Source organism: Dicentrarchus labrax, unplaced genomic scaffold (assembly GCF_905237075.1).
Source record: "Dicentrarchus labrax unplaced genomic scaffold, dlabrax2021, whole genome shotgun sequence".
NCBI lineage: Eukaryota > Metazoa > Chordata > Actinopteri > Moronidae > Dicentrarchus > Dicentrarchus labrax.
In genome coordinates this window covers 6,716,535-6,734,908 of record NW_026136724.1, presented here as the reverse complement: position 1 = coordinate 6,734,908, position 18,374 = coordinate 6,716,535, and the positions used below count along the sequence as shown (strand labels likewise).

The following is an 18,374-nucleotide window of genomic DNA, read 5'->3' as shown; positions in this document are numbered from 1 at the left end:
CTCCCAGTCGCTCTCAGAGCCATGCTGAGTAAGCGAGGCATACGGGGGAGGGGGGGGGATTTGAATGGCAGATAGGGGGAGAAAGAGAGACAGAGTGAGATATCATTTCCTCACTCTTCTTTTTTTCAAAGGCCGGAGATAAAAAGAAATGACCTAACATGTCGAAGGACATGTTGGAGGTCCTCAGGTGTGATACCTGGTGTGGAAGTAGTGATGAGAACAGTAAAATGGATTTGTCAGGAGGAGATGATATCCGGCCTGAGAGGAGAGGTGACATGTATGGAGCTAGTGTGTTAGCTAGGTATTGAGCAGTGTATTTAAAATTCAGCATATACGTTACAGTTACTCCAACATTTTGGACTGTGGGCTTGCATGGCCATAAATTAAAGTTAACACTCGATATTTATTACTATATCGTACTTATGAAAACATTTTTATATTTTGAGCTGTAATCTGAAAAGCCGCAGAAGGGAAAACAACTGTATTACCACTCTATATATTAGCTGCTGGGTCGCTGGGTCTACATTTATCACTTGCTGTGAGTAAACATCACTGTATTTGCCTAAGATGGAGCCCTTTCATTATGTTTCCATTACGGTTATCTTAACATAGTGGAGGCCAACATATCGACTTCCTCTGACCCTTATGTTGGCCAATGTAGAGCGAGACAATCACCGGGTCCTTAAAAGGTATAACGTACCCTTAACACCCAGCATCAAAAAATTAAAGGTACAACATGAACTCCAATTTGTGAAGCTGATGTTGCTCTCGCATTAGCTGACTTTCATTCATGCTTCACAACCACTGGCTCGTTCGCCAGCTGTGTGGCTGACTACTGATGTCCAGTCATATTCATGTAAGTGTACAGCACAACCATTAGAGTCTGTCCTTTAACATTCTCATGTGTTTATTAATGGAGGATTAGTACTTCCAGCAGACTCCCTGTTGCTGCTTGGGTTTTCTTTTTTAAAAAACACCCTATAAAAAGCAGGGCCTTTTCAACCAACAGTAAGTGTATAAACATGTGTTATGAATGGCCAGTTCCTTGATGTAAGTGCTTCTGATTGAACTGTAATTAATTGCTCAGAAGACAGTTCTTGGAAACATGCTGCCAGAGTAAGGTTTATTGACAGGATGAATTTCCTGTCCTGAATCTTTTGTATTTTCTTAGAAAAATTATGTTTCCAAGGACTGAACGCTCTGTCTAACTGAAGCCCCTGTTTAAAGAATTATTATATAATATCACCTAACAAAACCGCCACAGAGTGAGAGTGTTACTGAAGGGCTCTACAGCCTCACCACAACAAGCTGTTAGGGAGCTCTTTGTTTCCAGTCTGGTTGTTGGACATGGAAATCAGTAATTATCAAGCAAATCTCCTCCATGATGGAGACGTACATGTTTGCTTTGGAGGGTTATGATAAAAGTGCCTCTATTGTATCGGTTGTATCAGTGTAAACAAGCCCATTGCAAATATTTAAATAGGGTTTTTTGTTGCCAAGCATGGGCAACTTGCTGCATAATTTCTATTACTAACATAAAGCTACACACACACACACACATGCTCATACTTGTTTTTCCTTCCGATGAAACTATGCATGCACCTTCCTAGCAGCTGACACACACTCCAACCTAATCAAATATACTGCTGTCACACCCAGACACTGTGACACACAGGAGAACAGGTGTTAACAGGACCGCGGTACAGCTTAACAGTTGTTCTCTGTGATTTATTTGGCTCCGTTCAATAGATTACAAATTCATTTAATCGCTGCTGACGTCACCAACATAACGAGAGAGGTGTGTAAACAGTGGCAGAAGGTTGCTCAGGGTGCGGCTGGCCATGAGACTACAGAGTGTGAAAGGTACCCACCAACAGCCAAGCAACCCCGCTTACTATGAATAAATGTAACTAGGAGTATCAGCTACAGGGCTGAAATGTGAATGTACCTTCCAGTTGTTTAGTTTTGTGTTTGAGTTTCATCAAAATCTACCCGGCAGTATCTGAGATATACATTGCATTTACACACTCAAGAAACTAGATTACTGAGAGAGAGTTGTGGTTTCACGGGGGAGGTTCTGTGCCTAAACTATTTCTCTCTGGTCACAGTTGTATGTCATAATAATAATAATAATAATAATAAACTATTACTACCATACTATTTTATTTCATTTATCTACTTTATTTTATTAACTATTGGTAGTCACATTATAGTTGTTAATTTCATTCTTTAACATTTTTTTCACTTTGGCAACACATGTCAAATGTCACGCCAATAAAGCCTGCTGAATTTAATTCAACTGATGTTGCCAGGCAATAGCTGAGACGCCAGGAAGTCACTGCGCCTGGCCAAGAAATAGCCCAGCATTTGGCGTTTTGTTTATGTTTTGCGAGGATTAAACAAACAAGAAGATGTTTATTGGTGAGTTTGTTCATAAGTGAATTTGGTCAGAGCCAGGCTAGCTGTTTCTCCCTGTTTCGGGTCTTTATGCTAAGCTAAGCTAACTGTCCCCTGGCTGTAGTTTTCGTTTTTAGCGTATAAACATGAGAGCGATATCAATGGGAACATCCAAGTCTCGGTGAGAGGGCAAAATAAGCTTATTTCTCAAAATGTCCTAGCTTTTAATTCTGTGACCTGTAATGATCTCATCATTTTGCATTTATTGATAGCAACAGTTGAGAGACAGACAGGAAACATGGGAGAGAGAGGGGTACGACATGCAGCAAAGGTTTTTCTGCTGAATCTGAACGAGCCCTGAACTGTATTTGCTCCAGACTGTGATAAACAATTAAAGCACTTTTGACCAACAGGGTAATATCCGAGCACCTCTGAGACACAGAGGTACAGATGGTTTCCCCCACTACAGACAAAATGTGGATGATCAGCCACTATGTCACAATGATGTTTGCATTTTGTCATCAACGTACAAATTAAATGATGAAACGCACATCTGCTAACGACCTTTGACTACATGTCCTGTATCTATTTGTGTGTGTGTGTGTGTGTGTGTGTGTGGGTGTGTGTGTGTGTGTAGCTCCAGTGGTATTCAGACGAATGACTGAAAGCTAGACAGTACTGCTACATAACAGGGTTGCTCTGACTAGACTGATGACGCATGCAACATTTTCTCACACACACACACACACACACACACACACACACACACACACACACACACACACACACACACACACACACACACACACACACACACACACACACACACACACACACACACACACACACAGCTGGGTGCGCCCAAATGGTAAAGCAGTGACCTCACCTGTAACACAACCTCTCTCTCTCTCTCTCTCTCTCATTCTCTCTCTATCTCTCCTTAAAGCTAGTAACAGAGTGCGAGACATTTTGAAACTTTGGCACAAGATTTGTGTGTGTGTGTACCATTGTGGTCTGCTCAAGGACTTGCATGTAACTGGGCCAAGCTGCACCAGATAAACAGCCACACACACACACACACACACACACACACACACTGATCTAAGTACAGTAGTGGGACTCAGTGAAAGTAGGTCTGCTATAATACAGAAAAAGCCTCCAAGGTACAGATGAGTGTGTGTGTGTGTGTGTTGTGTGTGTGTGTCTCACTCTTGTGATGTATAATGCCTAGCAGAGCAGTGTGTGTGTGTGTGTGTGTGTGTGTGTGTGTGTGTGTGTGTGTGTCTTTCACTCTTGTGATGTATAATGCCTAGCAGAGCAGTGTGTGTGTGTGTGTGTGTGTGTGTGTGTGTGTGTGTGTGTGTGTGTGTGTGTGTGTGTCATTTTACAGTATCATTATGTGTGTACGTGTGTTAGTTTTGGGCATATTTTAAACAAAAGAGGATTAACATAAATAAGTAATGCTTATACGAGTGTGAGTGCGTGTGAGAGAGAGACTCTGACATTTTCAGATACTGCGTGTGTCCGTGGGTTATGTCTTGGCTCATGCATGTGTGTTTATGTGTGTGTGTGTGTGTGTCTGCCTCTTTCCGTGTTTCTTTGAATGTGTGTTTCCTGTGGGTGTATATGTGTGTGTAGTCTGCCCTAAATTACCTGTCCAGAAGACAGAGTGTGTGCTGGCCAGCAGTGGAGCTGCTGCGGCGCTGCTTCCATTAACGGCAGCGATCATTCACAATCTGATGGGCAACAGCTAGCTGTTACCACGGCAACTTGCTGCGCGCCTGCCAAATATTATGCCAAATATTATTTGGGTACATGTTGTTACACTAATCTCAACAATCTGACTACTAGAGGATAAGGTTATTATGGACAACAAAACGTTAGAATGAATGATGAGTTATGAGCAAATAAAACATGAAATAAAAAGCCTTGTCCATTGGTCCCAATAGACCTTGTTCACAGCTGCTATTTTGCAGGGGGTTTTCCAGTCAACAAGCACAACAGCAGAACCCTGACTCTGTTTGACCTGAATGGAACATAACCTTAATTTGTTTTATTGGTAACACCTGTGATTACCCTACTGTTTCCTGTCAAAATGGCTGCTGTTAAAAAGGTTTAATACCAATTAAATCACATGTCAAGGCTGGACAGTCTAAATTTGTATTTAAACTAATATTAAATGTTACTGATGAGCTGATGGTGGCAAAGATTTGGGGGCTATGGGACTTTCAAGTGTGTTCAAGTGTGTAACACTCATAGCCACTGTAAATGTCCTGATAGTTAAACATGCTGTTGTAGCAACAACCATAGACAAATCCAGGTTGTAAGCGCAAGTAAACAAGGAGCCTACTGCAGTAATTTGTGTAAAGGAATTTACATTTGTACCGCTTTTGCCAAGAAATATGTCCAGAAGGGCCTGTAGAACTGGCTGCATGCTAAAATACAGGAATCTAGACCTCTAAACGGAAGATTTACAGTTTAGCCCACCAAGTAATTTAATCCATGATCCGTTTAAAACCAGACACTAGATACAAAGAAAAAAATTCTAATCCATGATTTAATGTGTTTCAGATTTTTACCAAACTATTAATTTCATCTAATTACAATGTAATGTATATTCATGTAAGTGTCCACATTGACACAGGCTACCTTCATCCATTGTCGTCATCATCAGGCGCTGATTACTGGCCACGATCCATCCAAACCCATCAATCAGCTGCCAGATTAGTCTATAGGTCAAACACCATCAACATATGTGTATGTCGTCTAAATCTGGAGAGGTAAGACAGTCGGATAGGCCACGACTGCAAGAATTTGGCAATAATAAGAACTACAAGCAATTATGAGAAAATGCAATTATGCAGCATAACGTCGCTGAACCCCTGACCATGAGGGAAGAGGACTTTCTGTGCCATCTTGGACTGAACAAGGGTTGTATTAAGTTTAATACATTTTAGATTAGTTTATTTCTCCTGATGAGTTACTAAGAAGACATGCCTTCCCCAAGGTGAATCTGTTATTTCAACAGTTTTTCCCTAACAAATCTTCTAAACGCATCGTGACGGAGATCTACGGCTGCTGACGCATTGTATGAAGATCAGATGACAGCTAATGTCAACCAAGACCCAACACATACAGTGTTAGTGTTCTTTACTGATGCTAAGCTGTATGTCAAACCAGCTGAATGCAACCACTTCTCTGGCTTCTTTTCAACTGCATTTTGGGAAAGGTTTTATAACTGAAGCACACAGAGCAGGTTCAGAGGAAATGGGTTCACCGCACAAGTAAATTGTGACATTTCATCACAACAACGAAACACTGGAGGGCATAAATTGAACGATTTAGGTCTCAATTTGTGCCACATGATGCTTTCCACACAGACAAGAAAAAAAACTTGTAATGGCCTTCTGAAATCACTTTTTTTGTATTAATTTCGGCACTGTTTTTGTTGGTTCTCTTTCAGACAGAGGACAAAAACAGGTTCAGCAGCAAATATTGTATCATATGAACATTACATCTATGAGTACACCCAGAGATGAATACACAATCATACGCAAATAACTAAATGTGTACCAACATTCCTGTTTGCTGATAACAGGCCAACAGTCTGAATCTCATCTACCAAGGAACCCTCACGTTCTTCACGGTCAACAAAATCAAACTGATATAAGGTTCCTACATCACTGGATGGGGTTGAATATATATCTCTTTTTGCAAAGTTTCCTCTTCTCGCTCTGAAAATCAATCACAGCCGAGCAACCTGTTCTCTCGCTCGTTGCTGTCTCAACAGGAGCTGAGCAGAGAGAGAGTGAGAGACAGAGAGAAAGAGAGAGGGGAAGAAAGGAAAGCTCAGATCTTCGTGTTCCTGCAGCGGACAAAAGCCTTACAGAGACAGAGACAGAGACAGAGACAGAGAGAGAGAGAGAGAGAGAGAGAGAGAGAGAGAGAGAGAGAGAGAGAGAGAGAGAGACTGACAGTCTGATTGATGATTCATTCTGGATTCTGAACAGTGCCTCACATCCTCTCTCAACTGGACAGTCCTTTCTCAGGTGAACCTATTACTGCGGCGGTATACCACAACTATTAAATGATGATTAAATGAATTGGCAAATATTTTGATCATGTAATGTCCAAATTATTGTCCCTTATGACTCTGAGGACAGCGACTTGAGCTTTGGGAAACAGTGATCGAAATGTTTCAGCATTTTCTGACATTTTCTGGACCAAGCAACTGATTGATTAACGATCAACAAATTCACAGATAATTAAAATAATCATTTCTAGCCCTGTTTATCATTAAATCATTGTTACAGTGATCAATTATTGTGCAGATCACAAGCATCGATCAGCCCCTACTCTCCATTTTACATGATGAACCACCAGGTTTTATCTGGAGGGAAATCTAAAAGCCCAAAACAGGAAGAGTGCTGTTCTTTCAGAGCAAAAGCTTTCTGGTGACGGCAGATGGTGGAAGGGAAAGAAGGCTGATTGACAAATAATTTCCAACATATTTATCCTTTAGTTGTGGAACAGGGCACCCCTAGGGGCGCCCTGAGGCCACCCCCTTAGGCTAATACAGTATGTGCTTCTATTCCCCACCCTCATTGCTTCTATTTCTCAATACAATTCTTCTTTTCCACTGTTATCTCTCCTTCTTCCTCCTCTTCCTCCTCCTCCGCGCTGGTATTTTGTTATATTTTGCGCTGCCACTGTCAGGAGCAGCAGCGCCTCAAGGGAAAATATGCTAAGCTGCTTTCTGACTTGCCTTTCTGTTCAGGTAGAGGCTGCCACTCTGCACAAAAACCTGTCAACAGTCAGCTGGTATTACAGCCATCATGGTTTACTGTTAACTCTTATGGTTTGTTTGTTTTAATGTAAAAAAAAAATACAACCCTAAAATGTTTTAATATAAATAAATATATTTTCTGTCTGACTTGTTTCACAGTGATTTATTAGATATCCAGTTCACAACAGCTTTTCTATGTGCTTCTATAGGGGAATAGGACTAAGAAGTTACTTTATCTCAGTGTGTTCAACCTCCATGTGCTTCTACTGTGATGAAATGAATTATGGGAACTCTGAGAATGAATTAAGCATCGACCCGAACCCAGATGTGTTCTATAGTGTGACTCTTAAGCTGATCACCGCTGTGGTTTGCCGAACGACGTTTTGCTGCTCTGTGGGAGCCATACAGGTAATTTATGGCAGCATGAAGTAAACCTATAAGCAAAGTAATTCCAGCACACAATGCCGTCTGAAAGCATTACCCAGAGGGCAACCACATCACCTGCTGACAGATATTTAATCCTGATTTATCATGGAAACAGGGTCTGCCCTGTTTCAGTGACATTCTGCCTCACCGTCACATTTCACATCTGACCACACGGATTACAGCTCAAAGGAGAGGAACCTTTCTCTTTCACTTCCAGGTTTACGCAGTTGGTTTGACATGCTTGTCACTTACTGCTTTTATTTCCTTTGGCCAAAATACATGGTGAGAGTTTGCTAGCAAAGGTAACTCAGGTAAAGGCTGCACTGAAACAACAATCTATTTGAAAAAGGGAGAGAGAAATTCCCTCCAGACAGCCACAACATCAGAAAATAGTACAGTTTGTTAGTTTCTAGCTTACTTTGTTTATTAGTTATTTAGTATAAAGATATATAATGGGCTATATTAATATTAATATATTATGTATAAAAACATTAAGCAATAGCTTGGTTGCAAGGATTTAGTTTTATTAATGCAAGGCAGAGCTATTCACCTGTATAAATGAGCAGATATTCAATATTAAATGGGGTTCTGGGGCAAAAAAAAACATGATTGGGACATTTCTGCCGTGGAATTTCACTGGTATTGGTATCGACTACTAAATTTCTGGTAGAGACATCCCTAGCTCCTACATGAGCAACTGCCAACCAAAGTTAAAATTGTTTAGGTTGTTCTGTCTGTGTTGTTTTGAATTTTCCATGCAATAATCATGATATATCAACATTTGAAGCAGAATCTGATGACAGAAGAATAAAACCTTCAGTAAATAACACGTAGGTATGTTTTTCTTAGAATTTTCTGTTGTTTATTTAGCCACGAAAATGTTACGCTGGAGAGAAATACTTAAAGTTGTATGGGACTTTAATTGATTTTAGCTGTAGCACAACACACTCGACCTACTATCATTATAATGACGCGATGACAAAAGCACTTATTCAAACAGCTGAGAGAAGAGGCGCAACCCATTCATTTAGATTACCACACAATGTCTTCTGTTGACTTCTAATGATGTTTTGAGAGGCCCACAGCCTGCAGGAAGACAGTAAACAACACTGCTCACGTCACTGCAACTCCACTGATGCCCCAGCACCCTGTCATCCTTGATCACCAAAATATGACCACCCTCCCGACTGCTAACTTCACCATTACAAGCAGCATTTGTCTCCCAGCAGGCCGTGGCCCTGATTTCCCCCTCGAGCAGCAGATGTTGTTGTCGAGACCCTGTAGGATTGCACAACAGGCCTGAAACCAAATCCTCCACTCAGGAGCATTACCATCGAGTGTCCTGTTTCCTCGGCTGCCCCGCAGCACCTGCATTCATTTTGTCTCCATGCAAATTTCATGCACCTCATCTGTGTCTGCAGATCATGCAGTCATAATGCGTTTTGCAGGTTTGTGTGTGTGTTCACTCAGTGCAACATCTCCGTCTTCAGCTGTGTTGTTGAAAGAGTCGTTCAGTAGAACACAAGGCATTGTGTCTTGTTTCCATGACGGACAAATACTGAGTCACAGTGGGATATCAGGGCAAGCTGCTCCAGACAAAAATGGCACGTGTGGTGTTTCTGATTGCGTAATGCCTTTTTTTATGGAAAGCAAATGACACAAAATTAGGTAAATGCTACTGTAATAAAGTGGCAAAGTAAAAGGTTACAAGTAAAAAGTGTTTTACATGTCACATTTTTGGCAGTGTGTGTTATAAGATGGAAAATGGCTCAACTTACACTTAATGATTTTTGTTTTGTTTTGTTTTTTGGAACACACAGTGATGCGTTCACACATTTACATTCAATGTCTGAATTTTTGGAACACGTGGCTGTGTTTACATACATGAACAGCAACACACCGCACACGGAGACAACAGGCCTTCATCACGGGGCCGTTATAAGCTGGATGTGGTCGCAGAGAGGCTTAAAATAGAGCGCTGATCCGATAATGGACTAAAGTTTATGATCATTAATACTCAGAGGTCTGGACACACGTGTCAATCTGTGCAGAGAGATGGATGGCGCCCCTCCCCCTCCACACACACACACACACACACACACACACACACACACACACACACACACACACACACACACACACACACACACACACACATTAAATGCATTGAGTGATGAGGAAAGACCTGACAGCTGGCTAATGCAAGTGTTTTATTTGCTGCGTGTACGAAGAGGAAAAAGTGTCTTTGCCCCTCTGCTGCTTTTAAATGTCCTGCTCAATGTGCATGTGTGTGTGTGTCTGTAAGAGTGTGTGTGTGTGTGTGTGTGTGTCTGTAAGAGTGTGTATGTGTGTGTGTGTGTGTGTGTGTGTGTGTGTGTGGGGGCGAGCTGTGTGACATGACTGTAGCTCAAATTTAGTAGCACTGAGATGCCAAACTGAGATCAGCATATTCAGTGTTAATCTGTGTTGAAATCCTCAGCTCATCTAAAACTAGAAGACAGACCAAAGTACCAACGTCAGCAATGATGTCAATGACAATAGGATCACCGGCAGAGTCGTCAACAAGGCGACAACAACAATAAAGCATCATTTGAGATTAACAACAACAACCTGGTCTCATTTTTGTAGTTTTGTCTAGAATTCATATTGGTAATATTAATATTTCTTTAAGTTAAAGTTGTGGAAATGCTCCTCTTCAGTCCATAACCTCACATAACCTCAGTGAGTAGCAGATCCGCGCCACGTGAACCAACCCTTAGAGTGACATAGCCAGCTAGGTGGCTATTTTGATTGGACTTGGAATTACTTCACGTGGCTCCTCCTTGGGTGACGTATTGTAAACAGCGCAACTGAGTTGTTATTTTATGATTATGTTATAGTTAGTGTTCGGTTTAGAGCTTCACATTAAACTCAGTACAATACAATATTGTGTTTTAATGGTGCAAATGGAGAAATTCACAGGTTAACAGGGCATTTCAAATTTGAGAAAAAAGATCCTGATTGGGACTGCGATTAAATAGATTGTGATGTTTGTTTTTGGCCAGATTGCCCACCCCTACTGTAAGTTTTAAAACTACTTTATAACCTGATCGGCCCACCACCTACATTTCCTTATTTTTTGTAGTTTTTTTTGTGTTTTTCCCCTTCAGAACTTTCAACCGCCTCTCACAGTCTTCATCTATGTGGTGGAGTTTGCCCAGTTGGCAACTGACATGACAACTGAGCAAACTCTCAAAAGACGATGAGGTTGAAAGCTTTGGGGAAAATCTAGTAAGTGAACTTTAAGTTAAGATTATTTTGTCAACAATGCTAACAACATCATCAGCAAATCGTCACAGTAACAACGCAGATCCCCACCAACATAGTCGCTGATGACATTACCAATGCCATCAACAACAACTGTTTCATTATAGCAAAATCAGCAGCAGCAAACGACAACCAATCACAGTTTAGCAGCCCCAGAGAAGGACTGAAGAAAAAACTGGCAGAAAAAGAGAAGAGGATGGAACAGATGGATAGATGAACAGAGGATAAGCCTGCCGACATACTGCGAGTATTCAAATTTCACTCTAGTGTGGTGAAATCTGTGTTTGTGAATGTGCACGCGCATGCACTAATTTAGAAACACACATATGCACATGCACACACACACACACACACTGCGGGCCAGCAGTCCACTGATGAAGTTGGTTTTGTCACATTGCAAACAATCATCTTTTGTTCTATTTATAAGACGTTATTTATAACAGGGATAAGAGAATAGAAACTTCAAAGTCTGCATTGTGTCCTCTTCTACACTGTGCAAAGGAAGAAAAGAAAAGAAGAGTCAACTTGTTCGAGTTTAACACAGGGACACTCAGGGAGATGGAGGGAGGGGGGGTTCTGCAGTCCCAGAAACAGTGGAGAGAACAGTGCCAGCAGCAGGGAAGTAGAGCATCAATTAAGGGCAGAGTGGCCTAGATGGCACACACAGTGACATTCCCACAATGCATCACCATCACAGCCACCACTTTACCTTCTATCTCCATCTCACTCACACAACCCCCCCCTTTGTCTTTCTGCAGAGCTACTTGTAAGACGTTCCACTGTGTCCATTTAGTCCCCGACCTCCAGCCTCTTACTCAGAGTCTAAAGCTAAAACTTGGGACAAAAGTACACACCCATCCTTCCTCAACCATCTCTTCAGCTTTCTCTCTTCTTCATCATCTTTTTAGCACTTGTTCTTACTTTGATCCCTCCTGCTGAGAGCCGAGGCCTACCTGACACACACGCACACGTGTGCACACACACAAAGAACGCACCCCTGTTGGTACTGAATTATTGAATAGTGAGCAACACGGACGCACACAGAATACACACCAGGGGAGGGTAATAAGACACCGAGGAGGGCCTCATGTACATGCCCGCCTGCCTGCACACACACACACACACACACACACATACACAAACACACACATACAGGATCTGCCAGGATAAACTAATACTGGCGATATTAATCCAGTATTAGGGGACAGGCTATGGTATGTCACACACAGTGAGACCCAGAACAGAAGTGAGGTTGGAAGTGCACACACACGCACAAAAATGCTCACGCTAGCCAGTGTATGCTAGGGTGACCCCGTGTGAGGAGACAAAATATGATGGGTTCAGTGTCACATCTGTGACATCACATCCTGTCAGTACAGATGCAGCTCAGAAACACTGACGCAGAAACCTTCATCACTGCAGTAACGCTCAGACGAGTCTCAAGCTTCGGTTTTCCCACACGTATGTATTTCTACCACTTTCACTGTTGCTGCTGACAGCGTCTCTTTGGCCAATCGTCCAATCAGCTGGCACACTTTGGACAACTACATGTTTTTGATTGGTTCCGGGCTGCTGTTTTCATCCTTACTCTCCCTGATAGAAACTCTCATCTGTTTTCCAACTGAGTCACCACCACTCTCCTCCTCCTCCTGTCCGCCATCCTCCTTTAGATGCCAAATAACTTCCCCATCTCCCACACAAACACACACACATGCACTCCCCCATTCTTCCTTTCTGCTGATGCATCAGGTTCAAAGATCCGTCAGCAGCTCTGGTTAATGTGTGGCTACAACATGGCCGACTCGGATCATTGAGTCCGGTGCCATTCTGCACCCTTAGTGTGTGCCTTTCCAAATTTCAGGTGTGTTCGGGGTAACAAACACCAGCCAGACTGCCTCATTCTGTCATTACACAACATGATTTAACTTCCTCCTATTCAGGGGAAGTTTTCCTAATCCCTGCGCAGTTAATCCCAATCTGCATCCGCCCCGCGTGTCCCCCTCCGGGCTGCCGTCCAAACAGACGCAGCTCACTCCTCACAGCAGGGGAGGCAGAGGGGCCAGACAAGATGCTTACAGTGGGACTGGCTGTCAGGGATTGGGGGGGGGGGGTCGACCTGCATTCTGCTGCTGTTTGAAGGAGGAGAGTGCAGATGGAGCAAGGAAGGAGAGGAGGAAGAGAACAAAATTCCGAACATGGAGCTGGAGAGTAAAAACCTCCTTTATGACCCACGTGAAAGAGTCCCGACACCAACTACAAAAAGGGTGTAACAGTGACACCATTACTGCTGCTGAGAGGCTGAAATTCCTGCGGTCTGTCGAAGCCTCGCTGTCATCCACAAGAATATCCCCTCTCGGAATATTGCAGAATGTGCCAAAAAGGATGAACCACTGAATCATTATAAGCTCACTTTATGAGCACCACAGTTATCCTATGTCATTGAACACACACCACATGAGGCAGAGCAGACCACATCAAAAGCACAGGAACAATGTGGGAATATAAGAGATCAAAAAGAAATGCTCAGAGGGTCACTGAACCTGCCATAGATTCATTATGGAATACTGAACACAGAGTTTATAGGCATTTTGTATGAGGAATTTTGTAGGAATTTCATGATGTGGCTTCTATAGCAATGATGTGTAAATATGAGTCCTTTGAGAAACATTACAAATAGGTTACACCTGATGTAATGATACCATATGGCAGTGATTCACAACCAGGGGGTATTGTGCCCCAAGTGACCAGAAGGTAACATAAAAAATGAGAAATTACGCCTTTATTAGGACATACACACTCCTACTGGGTCAACTGTACCTGAACACAACGTGTCGCGACTGAGTGTGTGTGGAAACCAGCCAGGATAAATGCTTACAGTTAGCTACAAGTAAGGGATAAACAGTTGACAGCTAACGCGGGTAAAGGGTTCAAATAGCTAAAAGTAATGAATGTACAGTTCGAGTATTTAGCTAAAAGTTAATGTTGAAAGTTTCAGTGTCAATATAATATCACTGGAGGGCTGTAATATTGGCAATAAGTGCGTTAAGGTCACTGTAAACTCACTATGGAGCCCCACATGTACACTAAGCCCCGGTGGGAGTATTATTGTGAAAATATCACGGAGATATCAGAGGGGAAGTTAGCCAACTCACGTGCCGAGGACTTCTTTAAAATCAAAAATCTTCTTGATGTCGTCGACTTGTTTTTTCCACGTCTCTCCTCTGCCGGTGTCTCCGTTCTCCCGAGCCATGGCGCTGCTTTACCGGCCCGAGTCCGACCGACACTAGGCTGCGGGAGGAGGGATGTGAGGAAAGGAGAGGGGGGTCGGGGGGGTGGGAGAGAGAGAAAAGAAATAAAAAACGGAGAATTTAGAAAAAAAAGAAAAAAGAAGAAGAAGAATGGAGCCGAGCTGATTGTGAGAGGTTTGGAGAGTCCCGGTGGTCTGTGCTCCGCTGCTGCAGGACCATGTGAGTCCTCCTGCAGGTTACCGTGTCCCTGCCTCCTCTTCTTCTCTCGCTCCCTCCTCCCTCCTCCCTCCCTCTCCGGCCGTCTGGACACATACTGTCAATGTCACGAGGAGATACGAGCACTTGTCGTCGGGCCTTTCAAAATAAACGTCTGTTGATTTACATAATGTAGCGGCATGCAGACATTAATTCAATTTTCACTTCAGTTTTATTTGTATAGCGCCAATTCATAACAGAAGTTATCTCAGGACACTTTTCAAATAGAGTAGGTCTCGACCGAACTCTTTAAAACATTCGCTGTTTATAGTGGTTATTAAGATGTTCAAACAATAACAAAGTGTATATATTACCACTATTATTACCACAACTAAAACTAATTGTAAAAAAAAAAAAAAGTTGTATAATTTACGACATGAATATAAAACATAAAATAAACATCAGAAACAGGAAAATCAAAGCAAGAAACCTCAAATCTGTGTAAACTACTAGGTGACACGGTGAATATGAATAGGATTTTTTATTATTCATAGAAATGTGTGTATATAATAAGCAAAAGAACAAACAAAACAAAATAATACATAATATATATGTATCAATAATATATTTGATACAATTAAAAATGTAATACAACCAGCACAGAATGAGTTCGGTGTTTAGAGACCCAGTGGCCACAAGTCAAACTATTTGTAGGAAGTTTAGTTAGGCTGTTTCTAATATTTCTAATGTTCTAATGATTTAGTGGTTTCACTGCTTTTGAGGGAGATTTATGTTATTATAACAGTCAAATCAACTAAAATGCAAAGGGATACCTCACTTTCACCAAACTGAACATATTCACAGTTTGGCTACCTGCTAAATATGTGACTCAAAAAATACACATACATTTGTTTTCGAAAAGCAATTTCTGTTGTGCTTTTATTTTGAAGGCAATACCACTCGAGTTCCTGTGTTACGCTGGTTACATGTGTCTAGCTTGACCGCGGACCTGATGCCACCTGCAATCGTCTAAACGCCAGTAATTGCTGCGCTGTCGGCGCGTTTTCGGGTTTTCCACTCCTCCACTAACAATTTTCTGCTTTAAAATCTAAGTTTCCTCTTGTTAACTCCCCCATTGTGCTGTACAGTTACCCTTAAACCGAGCCTTATTGTGGCACTGCATGTTGTTATGGCAATAGAGGTGGGGGGGATGCTCATGCATCCTGTCCGACACAGAGAGAGGTGTGTGTGTGTGTGTGTATGTGTGTGTGTATGGTCAGGACATGGCAGCAGTAAATTCGCAATGCGCCAACCTGCTGACAGCAACCATCATGCTCCCATCCATCACCATTTGGGATCCCCAAAGGCGTCGGCATGGCTCAACACACAGCCGCCCGGGGATCAGCACGGTGACCCCGGCTGCAGCTGCACGTTCACCTGGGTTTAACCGGCCCGCATAACACCTGGATTACAAAGTTTCAGTTTGCAGAGGAGCACTGATCCCCCGGCCGGACCCTGACAGCTGCAGGCGCTGATGTCAGGCTCAGGCCGGGTTACTGCACACACACACACACACACACACACACACACACACACACACACACACACACACACAGAGACAGACACTAGTCCGGACTTCTGGCTGCAAGAGATGTTACTGTGTCCGTGTAATACTGTAGGGAGACACCGGAGGGAGGGAGAGGGGGAGGGAGAGAGGGAGAGGACAATGTGTTGCAGGCTCAGCTGCTCATGAGTATTCTGGCTGCAAACTACTGCAGCTCTTCCTCAGCAGCAACCCAGGAAAACTCCTCTCCCTCCTCTCCTCTCCTCCCCACCCTCTCCCCCCTCATCTTCATCCTTTACTCTGAGTCAGCAAATCTGACCTCCCCCTGATGAAAGATGATTACCCAGCTGCAAAGGAAGGAGAAGGAGGAGAGGAGACCATCAGAGAGATGGTTAAAAAGAGGCTTTGAAGGTCGAGGGGGGATGAAGGTGCAGACTGCCTGCTTGCAGCTTAAACGCTGCCATAAATATTAGTCATGCACACATACAGACATAATCTCACTGCCGGCTCTTAAAGTGGAGCCAAAGAACCAAAAAAGAAGAAACTAATATCAATATTTCCTGTTACATAAATTGCAGCCTTTTTTCCAGAGAATGCCTCATCCATATGGACCGTTGTCATTAGTTTCTGTCTGATTACTAAGAGAACATGTGACAGTAATCATGATGTATATTACTCTGCACCAATACCTGCTTGAATTTGTGATTGACAAAAGATTTAGTCAGCAGATTCCAGCCCATGTATAGATCTGCTGATTAACTACTTCTTGAAAGTCTGGTTTCAGGTCAGACATAGGAACCTCCACATACAGCAAAGTGGGACTCACTTGAATAGAACAGGGGGGCGATTGTTAATGTTATTAGTCACATCTGTGCTTTGCTCTCTGTGACAAGTCAAAGTGTCTGCTGTGAAAAAGGCTGATTAGATAAACCTCAGTTTTCCTGGGAAGTGCAGAAGAAGCAAATTTTCTGCACTTGATTTATCTAACGGAGGAGCTTGTTTGACAAAGGAAGGACCGGTCGATCAACCATTTCTGTATTGAGTTTTCTTTTTATGAGCTTTAGGCGAACATCTTTGAGCTTCAGTGACTGTGGCTCTTTGGCTCCGCCTACAGGTTTTGCTCAACCAATGAGATCATTTCTACCTCTGAGAATTTTTTAAAGGTCAGTGTGTAAGATTTAGGAGGGCAGAAATAAAATAAAATATGCATGTTATGTTTTTGTTACCTTAGAATTAGCTGTTTTTATCTACATACACCGTGGTAGCCGCTATGTTGAACCACCATGTTACAGTAGCCCAGAAGGGACAAACCACAAACTGGCTGTTTTTTCTCCTTTTCACGCGTTCCGCAGCCACTGTGGTTTCTCTTTTGCGTTTGGAAGAGGAGGGTGAAGGTGGTCCTTTAAAGCTGTAATATATCTTTGATGTGTACTCAAGGTTATGTAACTAAGCAAGTTCTAACTTTAAACCTTTTTTCTGGTTGAGGCCAGTGCCACAAGTTGTAACTGACATTTTAATTATTATGTCAGTGTTGGGTTATATAAAGTTTAATGTGCTATCAAACAGCATATTTACATATCCAGCAGATATGAAAAACAGCAGTCATTTGCAGTCACCAGATGACAATCCGGTCTCTTTTTAGCTCTGCTCCAGAGGGAAATATCTGGGTCTTTAGCTGTTAAGTGCTATACTATGTTCACCAGCTAGTAGTACCTTAGTCTACCTCCTGTTCAGTGATGAACAGGTAGCAAAGTCAGTTAATTATAGCTTTTAAACAAAAAACAGCTGCCTACTGTCTGAAAATGAGAGCGGTGAGACTGAACCGAAAAAGAAAAGTTGCGGGCCATAAAACCAAAACAATGAAGAGTTGGGTGATAATTCCCTGTGATTTTGTCACTATGAGCGACCCCTTTTATATACACACGTTCATTTGATCAGTTATTATAAAAAAATATCGATTAGTGCAGCTTTAAGTTGCCAGTTTATTAGCTAAACCGAATGTTGTCTCAAGAGAGAGTGTCTTAAGAGCCCTGAAATATAGGAATATATGAATTATATTTTCTTATATTTCTAATATTTTGTCCACTTATTAGAAACAACCCTTTTCAACTCAAAACTCAATAACAGTTTCAACAAAAACTGAATGTTATAAGCTTCATAGAGGCAAAATGTATTGTAGGGCTGTGTAACATACTACAAGATGTGCTTAATAAACTAACAAGTGCTTGTAAATCTTTCTAAGAAAACAAAATATGCTATCTAGTATTCTCTTATATTGGTTACATTATATATATATATATATATATATATATATATATATATATATATATATATATATACACAGGATGGAGTTCATCACATGCTAAGCTCTGTGTTTCCCGGAACTGGAACCACAGCAAACTAAGTGGAAAAGATATGAAAAGGTATAAAGCTCAATGAGGAGCAGCTATCT

At 42.1% G+C, this 18,374-nt stretch overlaps 1 protein-coding gene across 1 annotated transcript in view; it reads right to left on the bottom strand.

The window, feature by feature from the left end:
- Positions 1 to 14,440, bottom strand: part of camk1da (calcium/calmodulin-dependent protein kinase 1Da) — a 59,702-nt gene extending 45,262 nt beyond the window's left edge. The window contains exon 1 of the mRNA XM_051392793.1: positions 14,068 to 14,440. Coding sequence (XP_051248753.1) covers positions 14,068 to 14,165 — 98 coding nt within the window. The 5' untranslated portion in view covers positions 14,166 to 14,440. The remainder of the gene's footprint in view (positions 1 to 14,067) is intronic.
- Between the last annotated feature and the right edge of the window lie 3,934 nt (positions 14,441 to 18,374).